This window comes from Hyla sarda, chromosome 1, assembly GCF_029499605.1.
Source record: "Hyla sarda isolate aHylSar1 chromosome 1, aHylSar1.hap1, whole genome shotgun sequence".
In the NCBI taxonomy this organism is placed as follows: domain Eukaryota; kingdom Metazoa; phylum Chordata; class Amphibia; order Anura; family Hylidae; genus Hyla; species Hyla sarda.
Window position 1 is genome coordinate 49,205,656 of NC_079189.1, and position 27,387 is coordinate 49,233,042.

Here is a 27,387-nt window from a genome sequence, read left to right on the forward strand (position 1 = left end):
TTAAACAGATTTGTAAATGACTTCTATTAAAAAATCTTAATCATTTCAGTACTTATGAGCTGCTGAAGTTGAGTTGTTCTTTTCTGTCTAAGTGCTCTCTGATGACACCTGTCTTGGGAACTGTCCAGAGTAGAAGCAAATCCCCATAGCAGACCTCTTCTACTCTGTGCAGTTCCTGAGACAAGCACAGATGACAGCAGAGAGCACTGTTGCCAGACAGAAAAGAACAACTCAACTTCAGCAGCTGATAATTATTGGAAGGATTATGTTTTTTTTAATAGAAGTAATTTACAAATCTGTTTAACTTTCTGGAGCCAGTTGACATAAAAAATTTAGTTTTTTCCTGGAATACCCCTTTAAGTTATGCCTCTGATTGAGAACATGCAGTGGATGTGTGTATATGCATACTGTACATACTGTATAGTGAGTGTGCATGCGTACAATATGAACATGGTATAACTGGAGGTGGGCTTTGAAGGAGACAAATTCAGCATAAGCTCTAAACATACCTACCTGCATTAAATCTAGATGTAGAACTATATGTAAGTCCTCAGATAACTTGAATGCACTTGGCTTGTTCCTCTTTTTTGCGAATGAGGAAGTTGCAAACCTTACGAATAAAGCACTGGGACGGAATTTCCTTTATTTTCTTCTCCTGTAGGGTTTTATACGTCTTAGGTTATTGCCGTGAAGTTGTTAGAGCAGGAAACTCATAACAAATATGGTATAGGCTGGTGTTAGATCTCCGGAATGAGGAAGCTTCGTATCACCAAAGGAAATCTGTCACAGTCAGTTGTGTCCGCCTGACCTGCACAGATCTTCATAGTTGCACGTTGAAGACAGACGTGATACATCGCGGTGTCTTTCTCATCGCTTTCGTCTATCAGAGCATGACAGGTATCCACACAATCATGGTGACACTCTGATGGCGACATCTATAAAAAGAACGAAGTCTCGCGCTACATTTGTAGAAAGAAGGAACATGTGTCGTGTGGACATGAGGTTGGTGATGATCTTGTAAAAATTGTACCTGAACACAGTAGGATAGAACTGTAGCAAAAAGAAGTCCATGATGTCAGTAAATTATTTAAGTACTTTTTTTTGTTATACTAATTTTTTTTTTTTATATTTATTTTTAAAATATTATTCAGTATTCAAAGCTGTAACTTGTTTTTGCCCAATGCAACATTTTTAGCAAGGCCTCTATCGTATGTCACTTATAGTACCAATCTTCTCTAGTGGGATAGAGGAACAATTTTGGCTTTATTGTGTATGAACAAATTTGGCTAAATATGTGTTTATCTCTAAGTCAGTGATGGTCAGTGTACAACGAAAAATCTGTATGGCAGCAAAGAAAAGAAAAAAAAAGTGCAAATAGTGCAAGTGGCCTATATGGAGAGAGAGTGTATTTGGGATGTATTCATATTACAGTAAAACCTATGTTTATATAGCTTTATAGTCTTGTTATATTTTTATTTTTTGTTATATGATTTCATCCTCGTCACTTCTGATCATGTTTGGCTTTTTTTTAAGTATATTTTAAGTATTATTAAGTATATTTTAAACTGTGGTATAAACGCTTGGGGGGGACATGTATCATTATTTGTGTAGAAGCAGTTTACCCCTTTTCCCAAATTCTAAATTATGCGCAGAAGCCCTAAATTTATCAATCAAGCGCAATGAGCTTCATCAATTGCGGGTAAATATAGGAATCTCCTCAATCCACTCATTGGAAAAATAGAATCAATGATTTAGAGCATCTTTCTACGTTAAGGCAAAATTTTTGGTGTAAAGGAAAAGTACGCAGTTAATAAATCCATGCGTACTATAGATGTCACTCCAAGGTACCCCGATTCGGCCACATCTGGAGGACATGCTCTACCAAAACGTGCGCAAAAAAGATGCGCAAAAAAATTACACACAAAACAGGGGTAAAATCTTTGATACATGTCCCCCTTGGTGTTCAAATAGCTGATATAGCTCTGCTATACCATTTTATAGGTAACCAGTTCATTGTTTGAATAGCAAAAACTATTTTAACCTGTTCACAGCATTTATGGATTGTGAATCCTAAACCAGGTTCATGTGAATAACCAATTGGCCCCAGTTTTACAGGAAACGGAATTGTAGTTCTGCAAACGGAAGCATTAATAAAAGGGATGGATATTAGTGTGTTATATCCTGCAACGTGCACAGGTTGGCTAGAAAGGGGGCTTCAGCCTCTGCCCTTTTGATGTTACTCCTAAAAGTGCCATGGGCAGTCTGGAATTATTATGTGGACATTTATATAAAAGAATTATGGGAAGGGGCCTTTTTTTCAGTTCAGTCCCTGCCCCCTAAAATGTCTGTGCACGTCCATAGTTATGTCAGACCTTCTACAAAAAAATTAATAAAAACAAACAGAGTAAGTCTATGTGCACACAATGGGGGAGATTTATCAAAACCTGTGCAGAGGAAAACGTGCCCAGTTGCCCATAGCAACCAATCAGCTTGCTTCTTTCAATTTCATGAAGGCCTGTGAAAAATGAAAGAAGCGATCTGATTGGTTGCTATGGGCAACTGGGCAACTTTTCCTCTGTACAGGTTTTGATAAATCTCCCCCAATGAGTATTCCTACCTGAATTCCTACCCCAAAAATCGGTGGCATACCTTTGGATTTTTGAAGTTTTGGAAGCAGCTTAGTTCTATTCATTGGGGTAACCTTGGTCAAAGCAATTCATATTAATCAATTGACATGAATTTAAAGGGGTACTCCGGTAGAAAACTTTTTTTTTTTAAATGAACTGGTGCCAGAAAGTTAAACAGATTTGTAAATTACTTCCATTAACAAATCTTAATCCTTTCAGTACTTTTTAGCAGCTGTTTGCTACAGAGGAAAATCTTTATTTTTTTTTATTTTTTTTTTTGTCTTGTCCACAGTGCTCTCTGCTGACACCTGATGCCCGTATCAAAAACTGTCCGGAGCAGGAGAAAATCCCCATAACAAACCTATGCTGCTCTGGACAGTTCCTGACACGGACACAGGTGTCAGCAGAGAGCATTGTGGACAACACAAAAAAAAATTCAAAAAGTTCCTCTGCTTAAAAAGTTCTAAAAGGATTAAGATTTTTTAAATAGAAGTAATTTACAAATCCGTGGTATGACTAAGGCCCTGTGGGGCGAAACGCGTCACTTTACTTGAGTTCCTGTCGTTTCCCATGGCAACCTAATAAAGAAGTTCCTTGCACGAGTCTGGCGCTGGACATTCTCTTCTTTCTATGTTTGAAGGGGTATTCCAGGAAAAAAACTTTTTTTTATATATCAACTGGCTCCAGAAAGTTAAACAGATTTGTAAATTACTTCTATAAAAAAAAATCATAATCCTTTCAGTACTTATGAGCTTCTGAATTAAGGTTGTTCTTTTCTGTCTAAGTGCTCTCTGATGACACATGTGTCTCTGGAACCGCCCAGTTTAGAAGAGGTTTGCTATGGGGGATTTGCTTCTAAACTGGGCGGTTCCCGAGACAGGTGTCAACAGAGAGCACTTAGACAGAAAAGAACAACCTCAACTTCAGAAGCTCATAAGTACTGAAAGGATTAAGATTTTTTAATAGAAGTAATTTACAAATCTGTTTAACTTTCTGGCACCAGTTGATATATAAAAAAAAGTTCTTTTCCTGGATAACCCCTTTAACTTTCTGGCACCAGTTCATTTAAAAAATAAAAATAAAAAGTTTTCCACCTGAGTACTCCTTTAAAACAGTGGTCTCAAATAGAGATGAGCGAACTTACAGTAAATTCGATTTGTCACAAACTTCTCGGCTCGGCAGTTGATGACTTATCCTGCATAAATTAGTTCAGCTTTCAGGCGCTCCGGTGGGCTGGAAAAGGTGGATACAGTCCTAGGAAAGAGTCTCCTAGGACTGTATCCACCTTTTCCAGCCCACGGGAGCACCGGAAAGCTGAACTAATTTAGTTCGTGACGAATCGAATTTACTGTAAGTTCGCTCATCTCTAGTCTCAAACCATGGCTCTCCAGATGTTGCAAAACTTCAACTCCCAGTATGCCCGGACAGCCGTTGGCTGTCCGGGCATGCTGGGAGTTGAAGTTTTGCAACATCTGGAGGGCCACAGTTTGAGACTATTGATTCAAAATCTAGGTTGGAAAAAATTCATACAGTCCGAACTGTGGCGCCGTTTCCCTATTGTAAACAATGGTAAGCGGAATCGAAACGGATTCCGATGCTAAATCAGTATTGACAATTTGTACGAAAAAAAAACTCTTTGTGCACAAGGCCTTAGAATATAGAAAGCCACCACCCTATTTCTTCCCCGCTGAAATCTAATGTTTATTCCAGTGTTGGTTTCTATGGAAAAACCCATAGACAAAGTTTCCTGATCCAAAGAGTTAAAAGCTGCAGGGTCACAGCCCATGGAAAGGTTCAGTCCATAGCAATGAATGCATCTGGGACACAATAAAGGTTTATAAATGGAAACTCAATGGGGGAGATTTATCAAAACCTGTCCAAAGGATGTGTTGCCCATAGCAACCAATCAGATCGCTTCTTTCATTTTGCAGAGGCCTTGTTAAAAATGAAAGAAGCGATCTGATTGGTTGCTATGGGCAACTGGGCAACTTTTCCTCTGGACAGGTTTTGATAAATCTCCCCCTATATGTAAAAGAATATACACTCCCTGCCGTCGAAAAAATATTTATAGGTTAAAGGGGTTGCATAATGAAAAATAACCCAAGCCACCCAAGCGCATGGTTGCCCGAACGGGCCCAGCTCTCTTAGAAAAGCGCGTGCTGGGGTCAGCACATACTCTATTTATTCTCTATGGGAGAAAAGTTACTTTTTGCTGTACTACCGCTTTAACCCCTTAAGGACTCAGCCCATTTTGGCCTTAAGGACTCAGACAAATTAATTTTTACGTTTTCATTTTTTCCTCCTCGCCTTCTAAAAATCTTAACTCTTTTATATTTTCATCCACAGACTAGTATGAGGGCTTGTTTTTTGCGCGACCAGTTGTCCTTTGTAATGACATCACTCATTATATCATAAAATGTATGGCGCAACCAAAAAACACTATTTTTGTGGGGAAATTAAAAAGAAAAACGCAATTTTTCTAATTTTGGAAGGTTTCGTTTTCACGCCATACAATTTACGGTAAAAATGACGTGTGTTCTTTATTCTGAGGGTCAATAAGATTAAAATGATGCCCATTATTACATACTTTTATATTATTGTTGTGCTTAAAAAAAAATCACAAACTTTTTAACCAAATTAGTACGTTTATAATCGCTTTATTTTGATGACCTCTAACTTTTTTATTTTTCCGTATAAGTGGCGGTATGAGGGCTCATTTTTTGCGCCATGATCTGTACTTTTTTTTTGATACCACATTTGCATATAGAAAACTTTTAATACATTTTTTATAATTTTTTTCTAATAAAATGTATTAAAAAAGTAGCAATTTTGGACTTATTGTTTTTTTACGTTCACGACGTTCACCGTACGGGATCATTAACATTTTATTTTAATAGTTCGGACATTTACACACGCGGCGATACCAAATATGTCTATTAAATTTATTTTTTATGCTTTTTGGGGGTAAAATAGGAAAATACTGACGTTTTACTTTTTTATTGGGGGAGGGGATTTTTCACAATTTTCTCTTACCTGCCTAGGCTCCCCCGGTGCTTCAGTACAGGTGTTCGGCCCCCGGGCTGTATTCTTCTTACTTCCTGTTAGCCCAGCACGTCACATGGAGCTTCAGCCTATCACCGGCTGCAGCGATGTCCCGCCTCGGCCAGTGATAGGGCTAACAGGAAGTAAGAAGAATACAGCCGGGGGACCGAACACCTGTACCGGAGCACCGGGGGAGTGTAGGCAGACAAGAGAAAGCTTATTTTCTTTTTTTTGCAGCCCGGAACGGATACAATAAGAAAAGTGAGCACCGGACATGTCCTTTAAGAACCAGGCCAATTTTATTTTAGCGTTTTTGTTTTTTTCTCCATCGCCTTCTAAAATCCATAACTCTTTTATGTTTCCATCTAGAGACCCATATAAGGGCTTGTTTTTTGCGTGACCAATTGTACTTTGTAATGAAACCTCTCATTTTACCATAAAATGTACGGCAAACCCATAGGGAGGGAATTTAAATGAAAACCACGATTTTGCACATTTTGGAGGGTTTTGTTTTCACACTGTACACTTTACGGTAAAAATGACATGTTCTTTATTCTGTGGGTCAATACGATTAAAATGATACCCATGGCTAGATACTTTTATATTTTTGTACCGCTAAAAAAAAAAAAAAAAAAAATTTTGTACAAAATCAGTAATCTAAAATCGCCTTATTTTGACCACCTATAACTTTTTCATTTTTCCGTATATAGTGCGGTATGAGGGCTCATTTTTTGTGCCGTCATCTGTAGTTTTTATCGATACCACATTTGCTTATATAAAAGTTTTAGATAATTTTTTATTATTTTTTCTTTTGGAATAAAATGGGACAAAAAAGCAGCATTCTTTTACTTTTTTATTTTTTACGTTTACGCCGTTCACCGTACGGGATCATTATATTTTGATAGTTCAGACATTTACGCACTCGGCGATACCAAATATGTTAATTTAAAAAAATTACGCTTTTTGGGGGTAAAATGGAAAATTTTCGGACAATTTTCATTTTTATTGGGGGATGGGATTTTTCACTTTTTTTTAAACTTTTTATTTTTGCATTTTTCAACTTTTTTTTAAACACTTTTTATGTCCCCATAGGGGACATAAATCATTTGATTGCTAATACTGTTCAGTGCTATGCATAGGACATAGCACTGATCAGTATTATCGGCTATCTTCTGCTCTGGTCTGCTCGATCTGAGACCAGAGCAGAAGACGCCGGGATCATCCATTTTAACTTGCGCATTGTCACAGATGCCGTGATCTGTACTGATCACAGCATCTGAGGGGTTAATGGCGGACATCCGATACCTGCCGTGTATGACGCGAGCACCGCTCCGATGCTGGTGGTCAAACACAGGACGTAAATGTACGCCCTGGTGCGCGAAGTACCGCCAAACCAGGACATACATTTACGTCCGTGGTCGTTAAAGGGGTACTCCGGTGGAAAACTATTATTTTTTTTTTTTTTATTAACTGGTGCCAGAAAGTTAAACAGATTTGTAAATTACTTCTATTTAAAAATCTTAATTCTTCCAGTACTTATCAGCTACTGTATGCACCACAAGAAGTTCTTTTCTTTTTGAATTTCTTTCTGACCACAGTGCTCTCTGCTGCCACCTCTGTCCATGTCCATAGTAAAAGCAAATCCCCATAGCAAACCCTTCCTGCTCTGGACAGTTCCTGACAGAGATGGCAGCAGAGAGCACTGTGGTCAGACTAAAAAGAACAACAACAAAGAACTCAACTTCCCCTGTAGTATACAGCAGCTGATAAGTGCTTGTAGGATTAGGATTTTTTAATAGAAGTAATTTACAAATCTGTTTAGAACAACAACAAAGAACTCAACTTCCCCTGTAGTATACAGCAGCTGATAAGTGCTTGTAGGATTAGGATTTTTTAATAGAAGTAATTTACAAATCTGTTTAGCTTTCTGGAACCAATTGATTTGAAAAAGCATGTTTTCCACTCGACTACCCCTTTAAAGCTAAGCATGGGTAAAGACCAAGATTTTTGTTAGTGGGTCCCACCAATTTTGTCACGGTCTGCCATCAATCTTATACCAAGGATGTTTGGCAGACTGTCCCCCTATGTCTGTCATCTGGGGAAACAAAAATAAAACAGTTCACCTCTTCCCCTTGCACCCTTTTGTTTTAACCCAAAAGAGTGGTATCTGATAGTGTTAACCTCTTACTGCAGTATTACCATATGGCCTACCCAAATAGGTACAGTTTGTTTGAGGTTGAGTTCAATAAACTTCAGTCTGACCCCATAACTAGACAGGTCTGACATTCAGAAATCTGAATCTGAAATATAGGTTATATGACCACCAATTAGGCTGCTCTATTGACTCCCATATTGGTTGTCACCCATCTTTCTCAGGAACAGATATAAGTAAGAAATGAGAAATAGTGATACAACCTCATAGAAGAGAACATGACCTAATTTGGTGATTTCTCCTCTGTTTTTTTATTATTATTATTATTATTATTATTATTGACATTATGGTTGCGTTGGTGGCTTAATACCTGTCATAACCTGGGGTACTTCCTTTCCCATATATTTTTAGACTGTTATAAACGCCCCCTTCCTAAGGGGCTTTTTTGTTTATTTCTTATATTTGGCTTTTATTGCTGCCTACACTTCTTCTTTTCTGTTAAATTTAGATGCAATGCCTGAGTGGGACGTACTTGTGAAACCTTATGTGTTTATGGCTTCTAGATTGCAAACAGTGGAAAACATACAGTAGAACCCTGTAAAAGTTGATGGGTATTGTATTATGGCTCCATACATATTAAAGTTTTATGGAGCTGTATGATTCTAAGAAGGAGACCATAAGGGAATCTTAAACAATAATAGAAAATAAACAACAATAAATCTTTAATGGGCACTGTCAGATACAAAAGCTTGTGATATGTTGTAAAGCATGTATAACCAATAGGTTTTGCAATTGCTTTCATTAGAAAATTTTCAGTATTTCATACTAAACAAGCCAGTCAATCAACTGCCCCCCCCCCCCTGCCTGCTTGGACACATACTAGTCCTGCTGTGTCCATGCATCATCACCTATGTCATGGACACACTTCCTTGATTGACAGCTGTGAGTGCAGGGCTCATAGCTGGATGAAAACTCCTCCCACTGTCAGCTTGTGTCCCGCTACTGTCAGTGAGGACAAGCTGGGAGTTGTAGTTTTGCTAATACTAGGGGAGATGTGAGCAGACAGGATACTGAGGGAGGGGGCGGAGACCTTCACAATGAGGCCACGCCCCCTCCCTTTGAGAGGAATTCCGACTAGTGAGCCAAATTAAAAGTGTAATAAAATAAATAAATAAAGGTGCTAGACACATAAAAATGATGTACATGGTCAGGATTAGGTACCGAGTGATAGATTAAAAAAAAGTTTTTTTGTTGAATCTGACGGGTACACTTTAAACACCCTTTGGCTACATGTGAGATATATATATTTATACAGTACTGACACCAAAGATGTAGTGCAATCCACCATACATGTAACGGTGCAGGGTAAGAAGGTTTAACCCCACCGATAGCAACTATGGCATCTAAGTGGTCAGAAAGAAGAAGGGGGCTCCCCATCAGCCCACCACAACATGATCATGGGATGCCATTGGATATCATATGTCACAGCAGGTGTGGATCTTATGAAGGGCCTCAGGCTCAGGTCTGCCATCGAGCCCTACCTGGGTTGTTCACAGACATAAATACACTGCAATATACCAGCAATCAGACACATTCTCTAGTGCCACAAAAAATGTCTTATAAAATTTTTAGAAATCTAAAAAACAATACAAAAACAACATTTTAGCAATTAAAAGTGCTTTATTATAAAACATGTATTTAATCTACACTGTGAACTTGTAAAAAAAAAAAATGCCAGAATAGCTGTTTTCCAAAAAGGCAAATTTATTTTATAATTCCAAAAAGGCATCCTGTATTATACTCCAAAATGGTACCAATGAAAACATCAATTCATTCCCCAAAAAAGAAGCCCCCCACACTGGTGTACTGATGAGGAAATAAAAAGTTAAGACTCTTAGACTATAGTGGAATATTGTTCAACAAAAAACGAATGAATTTCAAAGTGTATTCATTATACCAAATGAAAAAATAAAATATTAATTTGGTAGTTCCACAATTGTACTGACAAACAGAATAAAGATAACATGTCATTTTCACTGCATAGTGATCTACATGTAAATGATACCCAAGAAAGAAAATCTTAAAAACCTTATATATACCCACCCCCACCCACGCAATATATATATATATATATATATATATATATATATATATATATATTTATTGAGAATGCTGGCGTGAGGCCGGCGAAACGTTGCTTTTGTACCACATGGAATAAAGCACTTTGCATGACATTTCGGTGTGCTGCATATTACTACTGTTATATATATATATATTTTATTTTTTTTTCAATAAATTTAATGCAAGCCAAATTGGTTTGGTTTCACTAAGGTTCTATTCACACTGCAGAATTCTGTCTTGCGGAATTCCGCCTCAAATTAAAGCCCATAGACTTCTATGGGATTCGGCACTCCCATAGAAGTCTATGGGTTTTAATTGGAGGCGGAATTCCGCAAGATGAAATTCTGCCGTGTGAATAGATCCTAATGCTAGTGTAAAAAGCCAGAAGTGGATCCAGCAGGAAGGCAAAGCAGAAGTCCTTCCTTTATATTTCCCGTTCCCTTTGAAACCAACTTCTGGTTTGAGCTAAAAAAGAAAAGAAAACTCCCAAAAACTTAAACAACTTAGTTTGACCATTTTTGATGGTGCAGAGTAGCAGCTGAAAAAGCTGAGAATTTCTGTAGCACTGTAATCTTCAAGGAAAGCAGTGCGGCTAACTTGTGGTTATAAAGTGAGACTTCATATGTACAGTATACTAACTTGTTTCACTTTTACAACTCGGAGGTTGTATTCTCACTACGTAATTTCCAAGCTGAGACATTTCGCTCAGAACTTTCGGTACCGCATCCTTCCTTTGTCTTTTAATGGGATTCTACTGCACTGTCCACACTGCAAAATGTCGAATTCAAATTCCAGACTTCGCCAAAAGAATGTTAATTATTTTGGTGGAATACGCTCAAAAATGCATTGCCGTCTATGGAGAATAGTATGTCCGAGTAGTCCTAGCTAGGTACCCGCTGAAGATGGAATCCCCCCCGCTATATCTCAGCAGAGATTCCATAGTGGGAATGTAGCCTAAAAGGGAAAGCAGAGAGTCTTAGCACCCATCACCCATCGATTGCTCTCTCAATTCCATACACGTAACTTGAAGATCCTGAGTCCCAATGCAAAATCTATAACAGGACCCTTTCCTACCATGAGCCAGGGTTTTAGAAGGGTCCCTAAGGCACCGGGACCTGAGTGTGACTATTACCTCTTCACACACTATAGCACCTGCTTCTTTTACAGAATACTCAATATTGTAAATGGTGCCTTATTCTGGTGATAGTACATAAGAGAGAAGTTTTGGGGGGAGTTTAATTTCCCTTCATCTGCTCTCCCCTATTAGAAATTTAGAATCAGAAGGATATTAGGAATTTCTGCAATTGAAATTCATCAAAGCAGAATCTTTGCTTTAAGAAAAAAGAAAAGCTACTTGGATCTTGGCAGGATATGACATTCTTTACCGTAGCACCCCCACTGAGATCAGTGGTCGGAGATCATAGTTGATATTCTACAGTTCACAACGAAAGTCCCAAGAGATACATTTGGTGCTTCCTGTTTAATATACAAACAAAGAGACACATAGCTGTAGCAAAAAGCGTTCAGTTCCTCTGTATGAAGGATAAATGTTATGTCACTTCTCTAACATCCTTGTGAATTATCCAAAAAAGTATCTAATAATCCTAAATATATATATATATATCTTGCAGTTATCTGGTTACGAAACTGAATTAAATATTAAAATAGCATAGTTCATGATCTGAGACAACTCTCTGGGGGACTCGGCTTGTCCATTCATTACACAAACCACCATTAGTTTCATGTAATGCCTCAATTCCCCTGCGGTGGCGCTGCAATGGAATGGAACAATAGAAGTCAGGTTCACTCAGAGATTACAGCTGGTTGCTGTGGTTTTCAGCAGCACTACAACCTGTCAGCAACCTATCATAAGGGGGCCCCTCTAACAAAAATATGAATTGTCCAAAATGGGCATTAAAGGGGTTGTCCGGTGAAAACTACAGTATCTTATCCCCTATCCACAGGATAGGGGATAAGTAGCTGATCATGGGGGGTTTGACAGCTGGGACCCCCGCGATCTGCAGTGTGGGAAGTTGGCTCTCAATGAGAAGCGTAAGTGCTGTACTCGGGTCTCTTCAGCGCTCCCATAGAAATGAATAGGGGATAAGATGTTAGATCGCTGCGGTCCCGCTGCTGGGGACCCCGGGGATCCCCGCTGCGGCACCCCGCTATCATTACAGCACAGAGCAAGTTTGCTCTGTGCGTAATGGCGGGCGATACGGGGGCCAGAGCAGCGTGACGTCATTGCTCCACCCCTCATGACATCACGGCCCGTCCCCTTAATGCAAGTCTATGGCAGGGGGCGTGACGACCGCCACGCCCCCTCCCATAGACTTGTATTGACGGGCCGTGAGGTCACGAGGGGCGGAGCCGTGACGTAACGATGCTCCGGCCCCTGCATTGCCCGTCATTACGTGCAGAGCGATCTCGCTCTGAGCAGTAATGATAGCGGGGTGCTGCAGGAGCGATCCCCGGGTCCCCAGCAGCGGGACCCCGGCGATCTGACATCTTATCCCCTATCCCTTTAAAGCAGGGGTTGCGTTTTGGAGATCACGAGAGGTCCAACCACTGGTATAGGGGATAAGATATGTATTTACCAGACAACCCTTTTAATGATATCTATAATGAATCTCTGTGTCCTGCTCCTCCCCATATGGGCGTCCACTAGGCATAATAGAATGAATATGTTTTGTATATGAAGTGTTGAAGGAACAACACATGAACCCAATAAAAACATGCAAATGTCCTGAAGATCAGATATTTCTGGGTTGTGTTCGATTGAAAGGCTCCCATTAACTCATATACTTTTTAATGGAACACCCCTTTAAGTTTAAAAAAAAAAAAACAACAACAATAAACATTGTATTAACAGTGCAGTGTATGTCAAAATCCTTTCATATGATCTTGTATATATACTAGTCCACTAGGCCTATATTCTGCTGAAAGATTCACTGTTGCAGTCTCAGATTTAACCCTTATTTTTCTGCTCCATTTTAGCACTGTTAGCATTATTTTAGAAGTTTATTAAGGAATTACTGTAAAGGAAATTGCAGGGACATGTAGTTCATTATGCGCTAGATTTTGGTCAGATCTTCTTTACTCATTGTTCTGCTTGACAACATTAGCGACATAGTCAGATAAGAATAGTTGTCAGCATTGCGTGTCTTACCGCAGCCCGTCATTTTGTGGTAAGTCATGTCTCACGTAGAACCTTTACCAATCATTTAGGCTGCTCTGACAGAGACCACACCAATGTCTATCATGTAGAGCTCTGCTGCCATGACCTCATACAGTAAGTTATCTCCACCGGCCATGGCTTTTCCTTTCCACTGTCTTGGTTAGTCAGCCCTGTCCTTCCCGAGACTGTACACAAAGAAGGAGGTACGTCTAAACATATAGGGTAAGAAAAATCCCTAGTGGGGTAAAATGAAGCGCCTGGGCCCCATGCAAAATATATAGTGGTGTCTTCAACTAGCAGGTATTAGGGCTGGGCGGTATGATCAAATGTGTGTATCACGGTATTTTTTAAACTTTTGGCGGTTCCACAGTATATAACGGTATTTCCTAGCACCCCCCCCCCCCAGCCCACATCCCCATCGGGGTAAATACTCACATGTCACCCGCATGCGCTGCCCTCCTCGTCCTGTTTGTTGTGGCCGCCGCTGGCACTCTATACTGTATCCCTATGCCCGGGCTGCAAAAGGTAAACAAAATAAACTTTAATGCACCTACGTCGGCCTTACGCTGGGGACGGGAACGTCGGACAGCCGTCAGCCTATCACCGGCCGCAGCGATGTGCCGCCTCGGCCTGGGATAGGCTGAGCGCACGGTCATGTAAGGAGCCGGCTTCTTACATGACGGTGGGCTCAGTTTATCACCGGCCGAGGCGGAACATCGCTGCGGCTGGTGATAGGCTGACGGCTGTCCGACATTCCCGTCCCCAGGAAACAAGTGAGGCCGTAACGGATTAACGGGAGGTAAGTTAAAAAGTTTATTTTGTTTATTTTTTGCAGCCCGGGCATAGGGATACTGCACAGTGTAGAGCAGTGGTCTTCAATAGAGATGAGCGAACTTACAGTAAATTCGATTCGTCACGAACTTCTCGGCTCGGCAGTTGATGGCTTATCCTGCGTAAATTAGTTCAGCTTTCAGGTGCTCCCGTGGCTGGAAAAGGTGGATACATTCATAGGAAAGAGTCTCCTAGGACTGTATCCACCTTTTCCAGCCCACGGGAGCATCTGAAAGCGGAACTAATTTATGCAGGAAAAGTCATCAACTGCCGAGCCGAGAAGTTTGTGTCGAATCGAATTTACTGTAAGTTCGCTCAACTCTAGTCTTCAACCTGCGGACCTCAAGATGTTGCAAAACTACAACTCCCAGCATGCCCGGACAGCCAACGGCTGTCCGGGCATGCTGGGAGTTGCAGTTTTGCAACATCTGGAGGTCCGCAGGTTGGAGACCACTGGTATAGAGTGTCAGCGCCGGCGGCCGCAACAAACAGGACGAGGAGGGCAGCGCTTGTGGGTGATATGTGAGTAGTACCCTGATGGGGACAGTGCTGGGCTAATAATTAATTGGGGGCCAGAACAGCGCACGCAGGTCACATAGGATTAGTTACGCGATGTGGGGACAGCGCAGCGCTGGACTGATAATACATTCATTCCTGAGGGGGAGGGGCCAAACCGGTATTGTGGTATGGGTTAAAATTCATATCGTGCAGCACAAAAATTTTGGTATTCGGTATTAACAGGTATATCGCCAGGCCCTAGCAGGTATTATTTATAGTATTGTACTCCTCATATGAGACAGAGAAATCTTCTAGTCTTGTCAGGTTACGGTAAAGTGCAAACACAACCTCTGCGCTCCCTATTGTTACGGCCCTGTTCATATTCAGCAATGGCATGTAACATATGCAAATTATTACAAATGACATCAAAGGGGTTTTCCAGTTTTAGGTAAACAAGGAACTTCAGCAAACTTTCTGCTTCAATGCCTTGCCACATTTAAGATCTCTGCTTGCTGTCAGAGTACAGATGTTTGAAGTTTTCAAACAAGAACACAGTGGCATTTTCGCTTTCGAGATTGCGTGTGGAACTGCGCTCACAAATTCTGCTGTGAGAATTCCTTAAAGGAGTACTCCGGAGCGCTGGTACTTAAAAAAAAAAGTTTACCTCATCTGATAGCTCTTTCAAGGACCTTTCCAATGATACCTTATTTGTCAAATTTGGCCCTGCCATTCTCTTGTAATTGCCACCTGTAGCAGTAAGCAGCCATGTCAAAAAGACTACATTTCCCATGACTCCCTGCGCCAGCTTCCTGTTAGCTGCTGCCCCCCCCCCCCCACCCCCAGGAAATTATAATAAATTATAATAAAGTGTCGCCCACAGCTCCTTCCCTTGTGGTTATCTCCTCCCATCCTCCCCCTCCCAGCTCATCAGCCCTCTCCATGTGCCCACAAGCCCACTGATCCACCCATCCATGTGCCCACTAGCCCACTGATCAATGTGCCCACTAGCCCACTGATCCACCCATCCATGTGCCCACTAGCCCACTGATCAATGTGCCCACTAGCCCACTGATCCACCCATCCATGTGCCCACTAGCCCACTGATCCATGTGCCCACTAGCGCAGTGTTTCCCAACCAGGGTGCCTCCAGCCTTCGGCTGTCTTGGCACGCTGGAAGTTGTAGTTTCGCAACAGCTGCAGGCACCCTGGTTGGGAAACACTGCACTAGCGGTATCACAAGAATGCCGCAGCACTACGCAAATAGCGTAGGGCTAACGTAGGCAGCGATAGGAGCCTAGCGTTAGCCTTACGCTATTTGCGTAGTACTGCACATGCGCAGAATAAATTAACTTTGGGGGAGTAGCTGACTCTGGGCGGGGAGACCGGCGCAGCCCGCAGTGACTCATGGGAGCGATGATTTACCGGGCAAAGATGGCGGCGGATCAAGAAGAAATACAGGTCGAGCGTCATCAAAAGACCCAGCTTCCGGCCAGAGAGAAAAGCGAGGAGAAGACCGGGAAGAAGACCATATGGAAAACGGGAGTATATTAGAATGTTATACCTCATGCTCCAATTCCCCCATAAAAGGTAAGCTCCGGAGTACTCCTTTAACATTGGTGTGAATGGGGCTTTCGCAGACCCATTCACACTACGGAATTTCAGTGGCGCTGGAGCAAAATTTCGCTGTTGAAACTGATCCGACGAAAGAATGAACATGTTCATTCTTACGCCGGAATTGTGTGCGGACTACAGGAGAGTAGGAGCAAATCCCCCTAGAAAACCTCTTCTGCTCTGGACAGTTCCTGTGACAGACAGAGGTGTCAGCAGACAGCACTGTTGTCAGACAGAAAAGAACAACTTAACTCCAGCAGCTGATAAGTACTGGAAGGATTAAGATTTTTTTTTTTTTAATAGAAGTAATTTACAAATCTGTTTAACTTTCTGGAGCCAGTTGATATGAAAAAAATCTTTTTCACCGGAGTACCCCTTTAATGGTTCACAGGGCTCAATCAATCGATCACTGGATCATTGATGTGGCCCTTTAAATTCATCATTATCACTTACACATTCCGTTCACACAGGGCAATGTGTGGCTGGTAACAAAGATTTCCTTGGCCGTATAAATGGCAAACAAGAATGTTCTCCATTGACGGCTGATGTCCAGAACAAATGTTCCTAGGAATGTCCATTCCAATAATCTGCACATGTAAAATGGCCTTTTAGTGTCTTCATATAGCAATAGAGACTTAATCTTATTTTTTTCAAAAAATTTTTAGAGAAATTTACATAATGGCTTGGAGCTCCTTTAATGAATCATGTAAATAAATCTGACGTGGAAAGAAATTCTTCCCAAGCATTTTTTTTCCTAGACTCTTTACAGAATCTTCTTTCATTGAAATAAACAAGTAAGTGGACAGGGAGCCGATTGACGGAGATAATAGCAGCTCAGTGAGGTTAGGTCTTTGCTTCATGCCGCCGTCTATTAATATGCATGATGATAATCCAGTATTGTAGAAAGTTCAAAGTTCAGGCAAAGTTCATCATTAAATGTAATTATGGGTCCTGCACTCAACAAGACAAAGAATTGTTCTGTTTAGTAAATAAAGTTTTATAAGCTGCATTAGTAAAGGGAAAAATGCAACTTAGGGCGCATTCACGTCGCGTTTTGTGCCTCTGTCACATAAGCTCAAATCCGCCTGCCGACATATTCATGATTGGAAAACAATTTTAGCAAAATAGATGATACCCGGCCCTGCACACGTTAATAACGGGTTTATACTGATTCAGTCAGTTAGTTAAAGGTGAGGAGTGTTGAGTTTTTCTTGGTTTTTCTTGGCTTTCAGCTTCATGCAATCATTTACCATTTTACGTGCAGAGTGTGCAGAGTTGATACAGTAGGAGAGTGCACCTGAGCGACAGCCGCTGTTTCACGCCAGTGGGCGTGAAACAGCGGCTGTCGCTCAGGTGCACTCTCCTGCTGTATCTGCTCTGCACTCTGCACAAAGGTGTCGATTGTATGCCTATCCGTTTGAATTAAAGTATACAGCAAAGAGTGCCATGGTGAGTGCTCCATTTTTTTTCTTCCTTTTTTCCTATGGCAAATGATATCTGCGATTGGATTGTCACGGACCCCGTTCAATCTAATAGCCCTGGACTTAAAAAATGTGGCAGACCACTATATCCATATGTATATATATATATATATATATATATATATATATATATATATAAATACAAAAGTTGCTTTTTTGTAGATGCATTCAAGAAATAAAAATGGTTGCAAAAGTGTTGGTAGTGGACTTGCCAGTGTTAGGTTAAAGCTATTCAGAGGTTACAAAAAAAAAAAAAATAAATAAATAAAAGTTACCTTATATACTCGAGTATAAGCCGTCCCGAATATAAGCCGAGGCCCCTAATTTCCCCCCAAAAACCCAGGAAAAGTTATTGACTCGACTATAAGCCTAGGGTGGGAAATACATCATCCCCCCCATGTCATCATCCCCGCCTGTCATCATCCAGACCCCCGTCATTAACACCCCCGTCATCATCACCCCGTCATCATCCCCCTGTCATCCTCACCCTGTCATTATCACCCCCGTCATCATCACCCCCAGTCATCATCACCCCCAGTCATCATCACCCCGTCATCATCACCGCCTGTCATCATCCAGACCCCCGACATTAACACCCCCGTCATCATCCCCCCCCCCTTCATCATCACCGCCTGTCAATCCCTTCTCAGTGGTCCTCAACCTGCGGACCTTCAGATGTTGCAAAACTACAACTCCCAGCATGCCCGGACAGCCATTGGCTGTCCGGGCATGCTGGGAATTGTAGTTTTGCAACATCTGGAGGTCCACAGGTTGAAGACCACTGAGAAGGGATTGACAGGCCAGAAAGTTTTTTGTTCACTCGAGTATAAGCCGAGGAGGGGGGCGTTTTCAGCACGAAAAACCTTGCTGAAAAACTCGGCTTATACTCGAGTATATACGGTAATATTTGTGACAGTTATTAGAAATAGTAGTTAATGGATAACAGGGGATTTAGCTAAGGATTTGGGTAGAAGAGGTTAACTTTAAAAAAATGATTACCTGGTTCTTCTACAAGGAAACTACTGGCAAGGGTACATCCCTCTGTTATTAGTAAATGCCCTGCGCCCGGACGTTTTGCATTGGCAATTTGCCACAGTATAAGGGTGAAGGTTACAACATTCATTCTAAGCTGAGTAACCAGAGTGCTCTGTATTACTGAACCCGGGGAGACTATGACTGCTGCTCATGCAATTCTGTACAATCAGTTTCGGCAGGTATCTGGACAATAAACAAGAAACTAATATGTTTGGCCGGGTAGGTTTGGAAAAAACCTGACTTTACTACTTAGAGCTAAAAGAAATGACCTTGTATTAGGATTCGTGAAGACTAATAATTCAATCTGTGTCTTACAGAAATATGGCATCTGGAGAAGTCAGCTGGCCCATACCCATGAAGGCCATCGGTGCCCAGAACCTACTGACGATGCCAGGGGGAGTCACCAGCGCAGGATACCTGCACAAGAGAGGAGGAAAACAACTGCAGCTCTTTAAGTGTAAGTTACTAACATATATATATATATATATATATATATATAGTGAAAATGTGTCTGGGTAATGTTCCTTCTTTAAAGGGGTATTCCAGGAAAAAACTTTTTTTTATATATCAACCGGCTCCAGAAAGTTAAACAGATTTGTAAATGACTTCTATTAAAAAAAAATCTTAATCCTTTCAGTACTTATGAGCTTCTGAAGTTGAGTTGTTCTTTTCTGTCTAAGTGCTCTCTGATGACACCTGTCTTGGGAACCACCCAGTTTAGAAGAAAATCCCCATAGCATTAGGATTAAGGATTAAGATTTTTTAATAGAAGTAATTCACAAATCTGTTTAACTTTCTGGCAACAGTTGATATATAAAAAAAAGTTTTTTCCTGGAATACCCCTTTAATCGAGCACAAATTCACCTTAGACATATTAACAAAATATAAAAAAATAAAATAAAAAAACATAAAACTTTTGATTCTAGGATCCAATGCAAAATTTGATGCAGGGCTTTCAAAGCTCATTGTAAATACTGGTGTCTTATGTAGTAGAGGGGCTTTTGCACCCCCCTTAAAGGGGTACTCCGCCCCTAGACATCTTATCCCCTATCCAAAGGATAGGGGATAAGATGTCAGATCGCCGGGGTCCCGCTGCTGGGGACCCCGGGGATCGCTGCTGCAGCACCCCACTATCATTACTGCATAGAGCGAGATCGCTCTGCACGTAATGACGGGCAATAGAGGGGCCGGAGCATCGTTATGTCACGGCTCCACCCCTCGTGACGTCACGGCCCGCCCCCGTCAATACAAGTCTATTGGAGGGGGCGTGGCGGTCGTCACGCCCCCTGCCATAGACTTGCATTAAGAGGACAGGCCGTGATGTCATGAGGGGCGGAGCCATGACGTCACGCTGCTCCGGCCCCTGTATCGCCCGTCATTACGCACAGAGCGAACTCGCTCCGTGCAGTAATGATGGCGGGGTGCCGCAGCGGCGATCCCCGGGGTCCCCAGCAGCGGGACCGCCGCGATCTAACATCTTATCACCTATCCTTTGGATAGGGGATAACATGCCAGGGGCGGAGTACCCCTTTAAGGTTTCAGGCCCCAGATATTACTTGTAAAAGCCCTTGCATATTAAAGTGAAATGTTAAAAGGTGATACATTAAGCTGGACCCCAATGAGTCCATGGTAGGACTTACACCTCAAAAACATATGAAGGTGATTCACTTGATAACACCCTTGTCAAGGAATAGAGATACAGCGCCACATTTGTCCTCTGGTTGTGTATGGTATTACAACTTGGCTCCAATGGAACAAAGCTGCAGTATCACTTACAAACTGAGGACAGATTTGGTGGCTGTTTTTCTAATCTTGAATTACTCCTTTAAAGGGGCATAGGCTGCAATACCAAACCTGGACAATAGTGGCACTGTTTAGGGGAAAAGGAGATTCTTTGTATCTAATGCCACATAACTACTTTAATCCCGGAAAATCCCTTTAACATTATGAATGTTTGCTCAGTATCAGGAACACCTTCCAGGACTTTTTTTTTTTTTAATAGTTGTATTGTTCCTTTGTTTTATGATCCAGCTTTACTGGCCCTGTACAAATATATGTTTATTTTTGTAGGGCTTTGCCACAGCTTTGTGTGTTTTAGAAATTATGATTCATAAACACTTGGCAAACACTGCAATACGGAATGCAGGCTGTTATTTTCTTATACTGTTATCATTTTTTAAAGGGGTACGCCGCCGCTCAGCATTTGGAACAAACTGTTCCGAACACTGGAGCCGGCGCCGGGAGCTCCTAACGTCATAGCCCCGGCCCCCTTATGATGTCACACCCCGCCCCCTCAATGCATGTCTATGGGAGGGGGCGTGACAGTCGTCACGCCCCCTCCCATAGACTTGCATTGGGGGGGGCGGGGTGTGATGTCATGAGGGGGCGGGCTATGACGTCATGAGCTCCCGGCGCTGGCTCCATCATTCGGAACAGTTTGTACCAAACGCTGAGCAGCGGAGTACCCCTTTAAGGCCTTATAGTTTTTCAGTTTTCTTTCCATTGTTTCAATCAGGTTTGTATTATAAATATATGTTTGGCACTGTATTGTTCATATAGAAAAAAAGAATTCTGAAAATATAGCAGTTCTCACAAAGATCACTACAACACACAGTTAAATATTTTCCGGTTATCTGCAGTTCACTTGTCAGCTTTGCTGTATAGACTAGAACACAATGTGCAGAAACATCTCATTATTATTAGAGGTAGGCGGATCTGATGACAGATTACAGTTCTCACCAAGGCCTACAGAAGGACAGAGAGCAACACTAAACACCTAGGGGGAGACTTATCAAAAAAAAAATTTGCCGGACCAAAAATTTGTGCATGCACCGTCTTTTGTGTCGGCAAAAATAACTAACATTAGTAAACTACAACTCCCAGCATGCCCATTTGTTGCAAAACTACAACTCCCAGCATCACAGACTTGTATGTACTTAAGACATTTGTTGCAAAACTACAATTCCCAGCATGCCCGGACAGCCAACGGCTGTCCGGGCATGCTGGGAGTTGTCGTTTTGCAGCAGCTGGAGGCACCCTGGTTGCCATACACATTAGACAGTTTTGGCGATCCCACCGAAATAGGGGTTACAAACTATCTAACATTGTGTTTCGTTTCACCATTATACGTGTAGAAGATTTTCTTAGTTAAAATGGAACAGCGGTTTGGGCCTGCCAGTAAGGACGTCTTGTGACATTCTCTAGACAAACCACATGTCTATGTGGTCATCACTTGCTAACACCGACATTCGCAGCAGACAGGGGGATTTTAGTTCCGGCTGCAGCATCTCATTTTGCATCTACATTTTACCTATAGCTAATCTCCTTGTTAGCATGAACACGAATACTAAGCTGCAGGTAACCTGTAAAGCACCACAAATTACAGTTTTAATAACTATATTTGTATGGAAAGGTGCAGCATATATACATAGAGCAGTGTTTCCTAATCAGGGTGCCTAAAGTTGTTGCAAAACTACAACTCCCAGCATGCCCGGACAGCCAACGGCTGTCCGGGCATGCTGGGAGTTGTAGTTTTGAAACAGCTGGAGGCACCCTGGTTGGGAAACACTGACATATAGGAATGCAAAGGGGTCGAAATGTCCAACTTTTTAATACTAGGTCATTTTTTAGGTCCTATACTCTGTGCTGATTAAAGGGGTCCTCTGGTGGAAAACTTTATTTATTTATTTATTTTGTTTTTAATCAACTGGTGCCAGAAAGTTAAACAGATTTGTAAATGACTTCTATTAAAAATTCTTAATCCTTCCAGTACATATTAGCTGCTGAATACTACAGAGGAAATTCTTTTCTTTTTGGAACACAGAGCTCTCTGCTGACATCACGAGCACAGTGCTCTCTGCTGACATCTCTGTCCACTTTAGGAACTGTCCAGAGCAGCATATGTTTGCGATGGGAATTTTCTCCTACTCTGGACAGTTCTTAAAAAGGACAGCAGAGAGCACTGTCAGCAGAGAGCACTGTGTTCCAAAATGAAAAGAATTTCCTCTGTAGTATTCAGTAGCTAAGAAGTACTGGAAGGATTAAGATTTTTTTAATAGAAGTAATTTACAAATCTGTTTAACTTTCTGGCACCAGTTGATTTAAAAATAAATAAAGGAAAGTTTTCCAACGGAGTACCCCTTTAATTACTTCATTTCATTTAATAGTGGCCAGGGCTTTATTTTTCTGATACATTGCTCCAAAATCCCATGCATAGATAAAATTCAGACACCTTTTTGTCTCGGACAGATTGATAAATCTGGGCCTATGTCTATAGGGGACATTTGGAGCTCTGTATCATAAAAACAGTTCTATGAAATGAGCGAGGAAATGTCTAAAACCCAGTCAGCTCCATGACATGCAACCTTCTCTACCAGGGTTTCCCAATCAGGGTGCCTCCAGCTGTTGCAAAACTACAACTCCTAGCATGCCAGGACAGCCAAAGGCTGTCCAGGCATGCTGGGAGTTGTAGTTTTGCAACAGCTGGAGGCACCCTGATTGGGAAACACTCTTCTACACTCATGTTCCACTGATAGTTATCTGTAAATCCTCCAAATATAAATCACGGAGGTGGCAGGTTCGGAAGAGGACATCCGAAAAGTGATGGTAGAGTCACTTTACAGTAACCTACTCACTGTGGTTATCTGATTAGCAGCTCTGTCAGGTTGGAAGTCCCCTGTCTGGTTGTGCCCACAAACCGTGCAGAAGCGGCGGAGGTGTCTGACCTCTCTATTCCTAATATGTTTTCTAAAGTAGGTTACATCGCATAAGAAAAACGCTCAAGGATTTTTTTTCATGACATAAAGAAGTTTGCTCACTTCGATCTGTAGTTCACAGTATCCATTGTCCATATAATCTACACAAAAATATCTGTGTTATGCTCCAGAGCAGCATTTGCAATTTTGTTTCTTGTTGGTAATAAATGCAATTGACAAGCTTGCTGTGAGATATACGCAGGGCTCAAGTCCAGCAGGAACACATGGGAACTGAGTTCCTGCACTTTTTCCACTGCAGGAACACAGCAGGAGTTCCTACACTTTTTTCCCAGGACTTGTCGCCTGGATTTACCCTTAGGCTTTAATCACACTACAGAATTTCTGAGCGGAATTTTGCTCAGAAATTCCGCTGCGTTGGTGCGAATGTTTTTTTTTTTTTTTTTACCCATTCATATTTCAGAATTTTCGAACCCCGGACCTTCATGTTCATTCTATGGGCAGAATTCTGCACGGACTCTATTTCCATCAATAGTGAGGGCACAGGTCTGCGTGGTCCTAGCACAGATGGATTTTGGCAGGACCTGGAGATTTGGATAGTGTGAATGTAGTCTTACAGCTTACGCTGTTTTCATACTGTGTTACAGACACCAATTACCCAACAGAGGCCTAAAAGAGTGTCACTTCCATTCAAGTGGTATACGTCAGGGGTTATCTTTAGGCTAGGTTCAGACTACGGAATCTCCAGGCAGAAAATTTCCGCCTGGAGATTCCGAGTGCGGCCAGCGCTGACTGAATCAGTCGGCGCTAGGACCGTGCGGACACTGCAGTCTCCAATAGACTGCAATGTGTTCCGCGAGTATTTCCGCCTGAAGAAAGAGCAACCCCATTCTTCAGGCGGAAATTTCCAAGCGGATTTTCCGTTCACAAATTCCGCTTCACAAATTCTGAAGTGTGAATTTGTGAACGGAAACCCATTCACTACACTATACATTTTAGCAAGCAGAATTTCCACCTCCAATTTCAAAGAGGAATTGCAGGCGGAAATTCCGTAGTCTGAACCTAGCCTTCTTCGCTCTATGGAATGGCACAGTCAACTGCACTATCCCACAGAGAGGCATGCAGAAAAAAATAATTAGTTAATTAATAATTAAAAAAATTATATATATATATATATATATATATATATATATATATATATATATACACACACACACACACACACATACACACACTGTATATCATGATATTCGTATTGGAATGGATGCCACTATATGACAGCAGACATCAGAGGAATCTGTTAGATGTAAACATTACATGATACATTACATTAATTTGCATGAAACGTTTTCATGCAGTGTGAACTAAGTCTTATCCGAGCTCCAGTAATACAGTTTTCCAGCTTTTCCTTTGTCAGATTAGTGAACATTGCCTGGAGTAAAAACAGAAAATCATCATAGTTACCTTTGTGCAAATATTGAGCCAGAAAGGCATGCTGGGAGATTTCAGCTCTAAATCCTGAAATGTGAATTCAGCCCTGGACCAGGATACAGACTGTAACTTCAGTGACCACTTAGGTTGAAGAGTCAGGGCATGTTTTAGCAGTGTATGACCTTAAAGGGGTACTCTTCTGGAAAACAATTTCCTGACATGGACAGAGGTGTCAGCAGAGAGCACTGTGGTCAGACAGAAAAGAGCTACACAACTTCCTATGTTGTATACAGCAGCTGATTAGTCCTGGAAGGATTAAGATTTTTAAATTGAAGGAATTTACAAATCTGTTTAATTTCTGGCACCAGTTGATGTAAAAAAAAAAAATTGATTTCCACCGGAGTACCCCTTTAAACATAGCATAGGTTATAGAGTTATAGTCACAAGCATAACCCATGGACAACTGTAGTGCTGTTTCTAAAACAAAATCCCTTTGCTGTGACGACAGGTTGTTTGTTCTTTTAACTGCTGCAAATTTGATGTTATTTTTATCCTTTTTTAGGGCCCCTCAGATATGTTATCATACATAAGGGATGTGTGTACTACTTCAAATCGAGCACCTCAGCCACTTCTCAAGGCGCCTTCTCACTAAACGGATACAACAGGTTAGTAGCTAAGATGTTCTAGTAAAAACTATTAACTGTCATTTGGCTCATATGGAAGAATAATAATGATAAATACTGTAACGGAGCTGGATGTGGATCCTCTACCTGTGTGGCTAATGACTAGAACTGTATCGGGGAGCGGAGTCCAAGGTGCCGCTGGTCTTCACCAGAGCCCGCTGCAAGGCAGGATGGGCTTGCTGCGGCAGGCGACACCCAGGTCGCTACCCCCGACATGACTCGACCACACAGGTAGCTGGGCAAGGCGAGGTACCGAAGGATAAGGCAGTAGCGTAGCCAAATGTAGAAGAAGGTCAAGGCAGGCGGCAAATGTGCGGAGTCTAATAACGTAGCGGAAGGTCTGGATACACGGGTAAGGCTAAGAGGCTATAAGGGTCGCTTAATCTCAGGCTATTGACACTGAAGATCTGGCAGGGAAGTGGGGGATGTGCAGGAAGTTTATAATGTAGTGACAGGTGTGACAGTAATCATGGGCATACTGGCCCTTTAAATTTCAGAGCTCCGGCGCGCACCCTAGGAGACGGGGACGCGCGCGCCGGAGCTGAGACACAGGGGAGGAGGCGGCAGTGGAGCATGATGAGTGACTGGCTGGGACGTGTCCCGCGATGCGAATCCCAGCCCCACCGGCAGATGGGGACACAGGGACTCTGCGCTCACGGCCGGTGCGTGAAGTGTAACAAATACAGGCTACATCTACAACTAATAACAAATCATTCTTATTGCTTCTTGTCATCTAAAATAAAACATCAAGCAACTTTGCAAATAGTTTTGCAACGGCTGGAGGCTCCCTGTTGGGAAATAATGGGCCAGACCAATGTATGTCCCCATGATACAAACAAAACCTTGTGTAGTCCGATCAGTTATATACTTACAAACATACAGAAAAAAAGAGAAAGCCGGTGGCTATACAGGGTTTCTACGGAAGCGCAAAGGTTTCTGGGGGAGATTTATCAAAACCTGTGCAGAGGAAAACTTGCCCAGTTGCCCATAGCAACCAATCAGATCGCTTCTTTCATTTTTAACAAGGCCTCTGCAAAATGAAAGAAACGATCTGATTGGTTGCTATGGGCAACTGCGCAAGTTTTCCTCTGCACAGGTTGTGATAAATCTCCCCCTCTATGATAAGTTCTTTCAAGAATAATATGGCTGGATGTGATTATGAGGGATCAAAACTTTTTGAGGGACATTTATCAGTGTTTGCTTATGTCTTCTTTTTTTTAGTAATTTTTTCCTTACTATTTTTTTTGCTTATGTGCGACGTATTTATCAACTGCTTTCAGCCTGTTGATCATTTTCTTTCACGTAAGCAATTTTTCCTTTATTACTTTGGTAGTAGCTTTTTCTGCTCCATGTTTGAGCTGGAGTAAATTAAGTCAATTTTTAACCCTGTTGCGACTTTTTTTTGCGCAGTTGCGACTGTTGCAGTTAATAAATACCTGACTACCCGTAGTCCATTTTAAAATTATTACTACCTAGTTAATTTTTGGAAAACTTGCTTTTCTCGCTTTCCAGTCAAAATGTCGCACGAAAAATCGCGTAGTCGCAGTTGCGACAATTTTGCGACAATTATAGTAAAGGAAACCTGACTAAACCCGTTGATAAATGTCCATATTTGTATTCATCAGGGTAATGCGAGCAGCGGAGGAGACAACATCTAACAATGTATTCCCCTTCAAGATGGTCCATATCAGCAAAAAGCATCGTACATGGTACTTTTCTGCCGCATCCGAAGAGGAGCGAAAGGTATGAGGGATGGAACGCATGGCACGCTTACTTTCTCTATTACATTCAAAAGTGGATATTGACCTCTGTCTAGAATATTATGTCAGATGTTCAGTGATAGAAATGGTTAATTGGTGGGTGTCCAATCCAATGTTATCTTCTGACTATATCTGTATGACTTGCCAGATGATACACTGCATAGTCCTTTAAAGGGGAACTCCGCTATCTAAGTTCTTATCCCCTATTCACAGGATAGGGGATAA

The 27,387-nt window shown here is 41.6% G+C and overlaps 1 protein-coding gene across 10 annotated transcripts in view; it reads left to right on the plus strand.

Annotated features, from left to right (window-relative positions):
• SH3BP2 (SH3 domain binding protein 2) overlaps window positions 1–27,387 on the plus strand; it is a 142,629-nt gene that overhangs the window by 98,064 nt on the left and 17,178 nt on the right. For 2 of the 10 annotated variants that reach the window (XM_056554987.1, XM_056554988.1), the window contains exons 3-5: window positions 18,894–19,033; window positions 25,282–25,384; window positions 27,028–27,145. In XM_056554987.1, the coding sequence (XP_056410962.1) occupies window positions 18,898–19,033; window positions 25,282–25,384; window positions 27,028–27,145 (357 nt within the window). In that variant the 5' untranslated portion in view covers window positions 18,894–18,897. Of the gene's footprint in view, window positions 1–669; window positions 1,003–2,600; window positions 2,697–4,121; window positions 4,197–18,662; window positions 18,796–18,893; window positions 19,034–21,817; window positions 21,934–25,281; window positions 25,385–25,615; window positions 25,755–27,027; window positions 27,146–27,387 lie in introns of those variants that run through there. The other 8 variants (XM_056554985.1, XM_056554984.1, XM_056554983.1 and 5 more) reach the window with 8 other exon arrangements.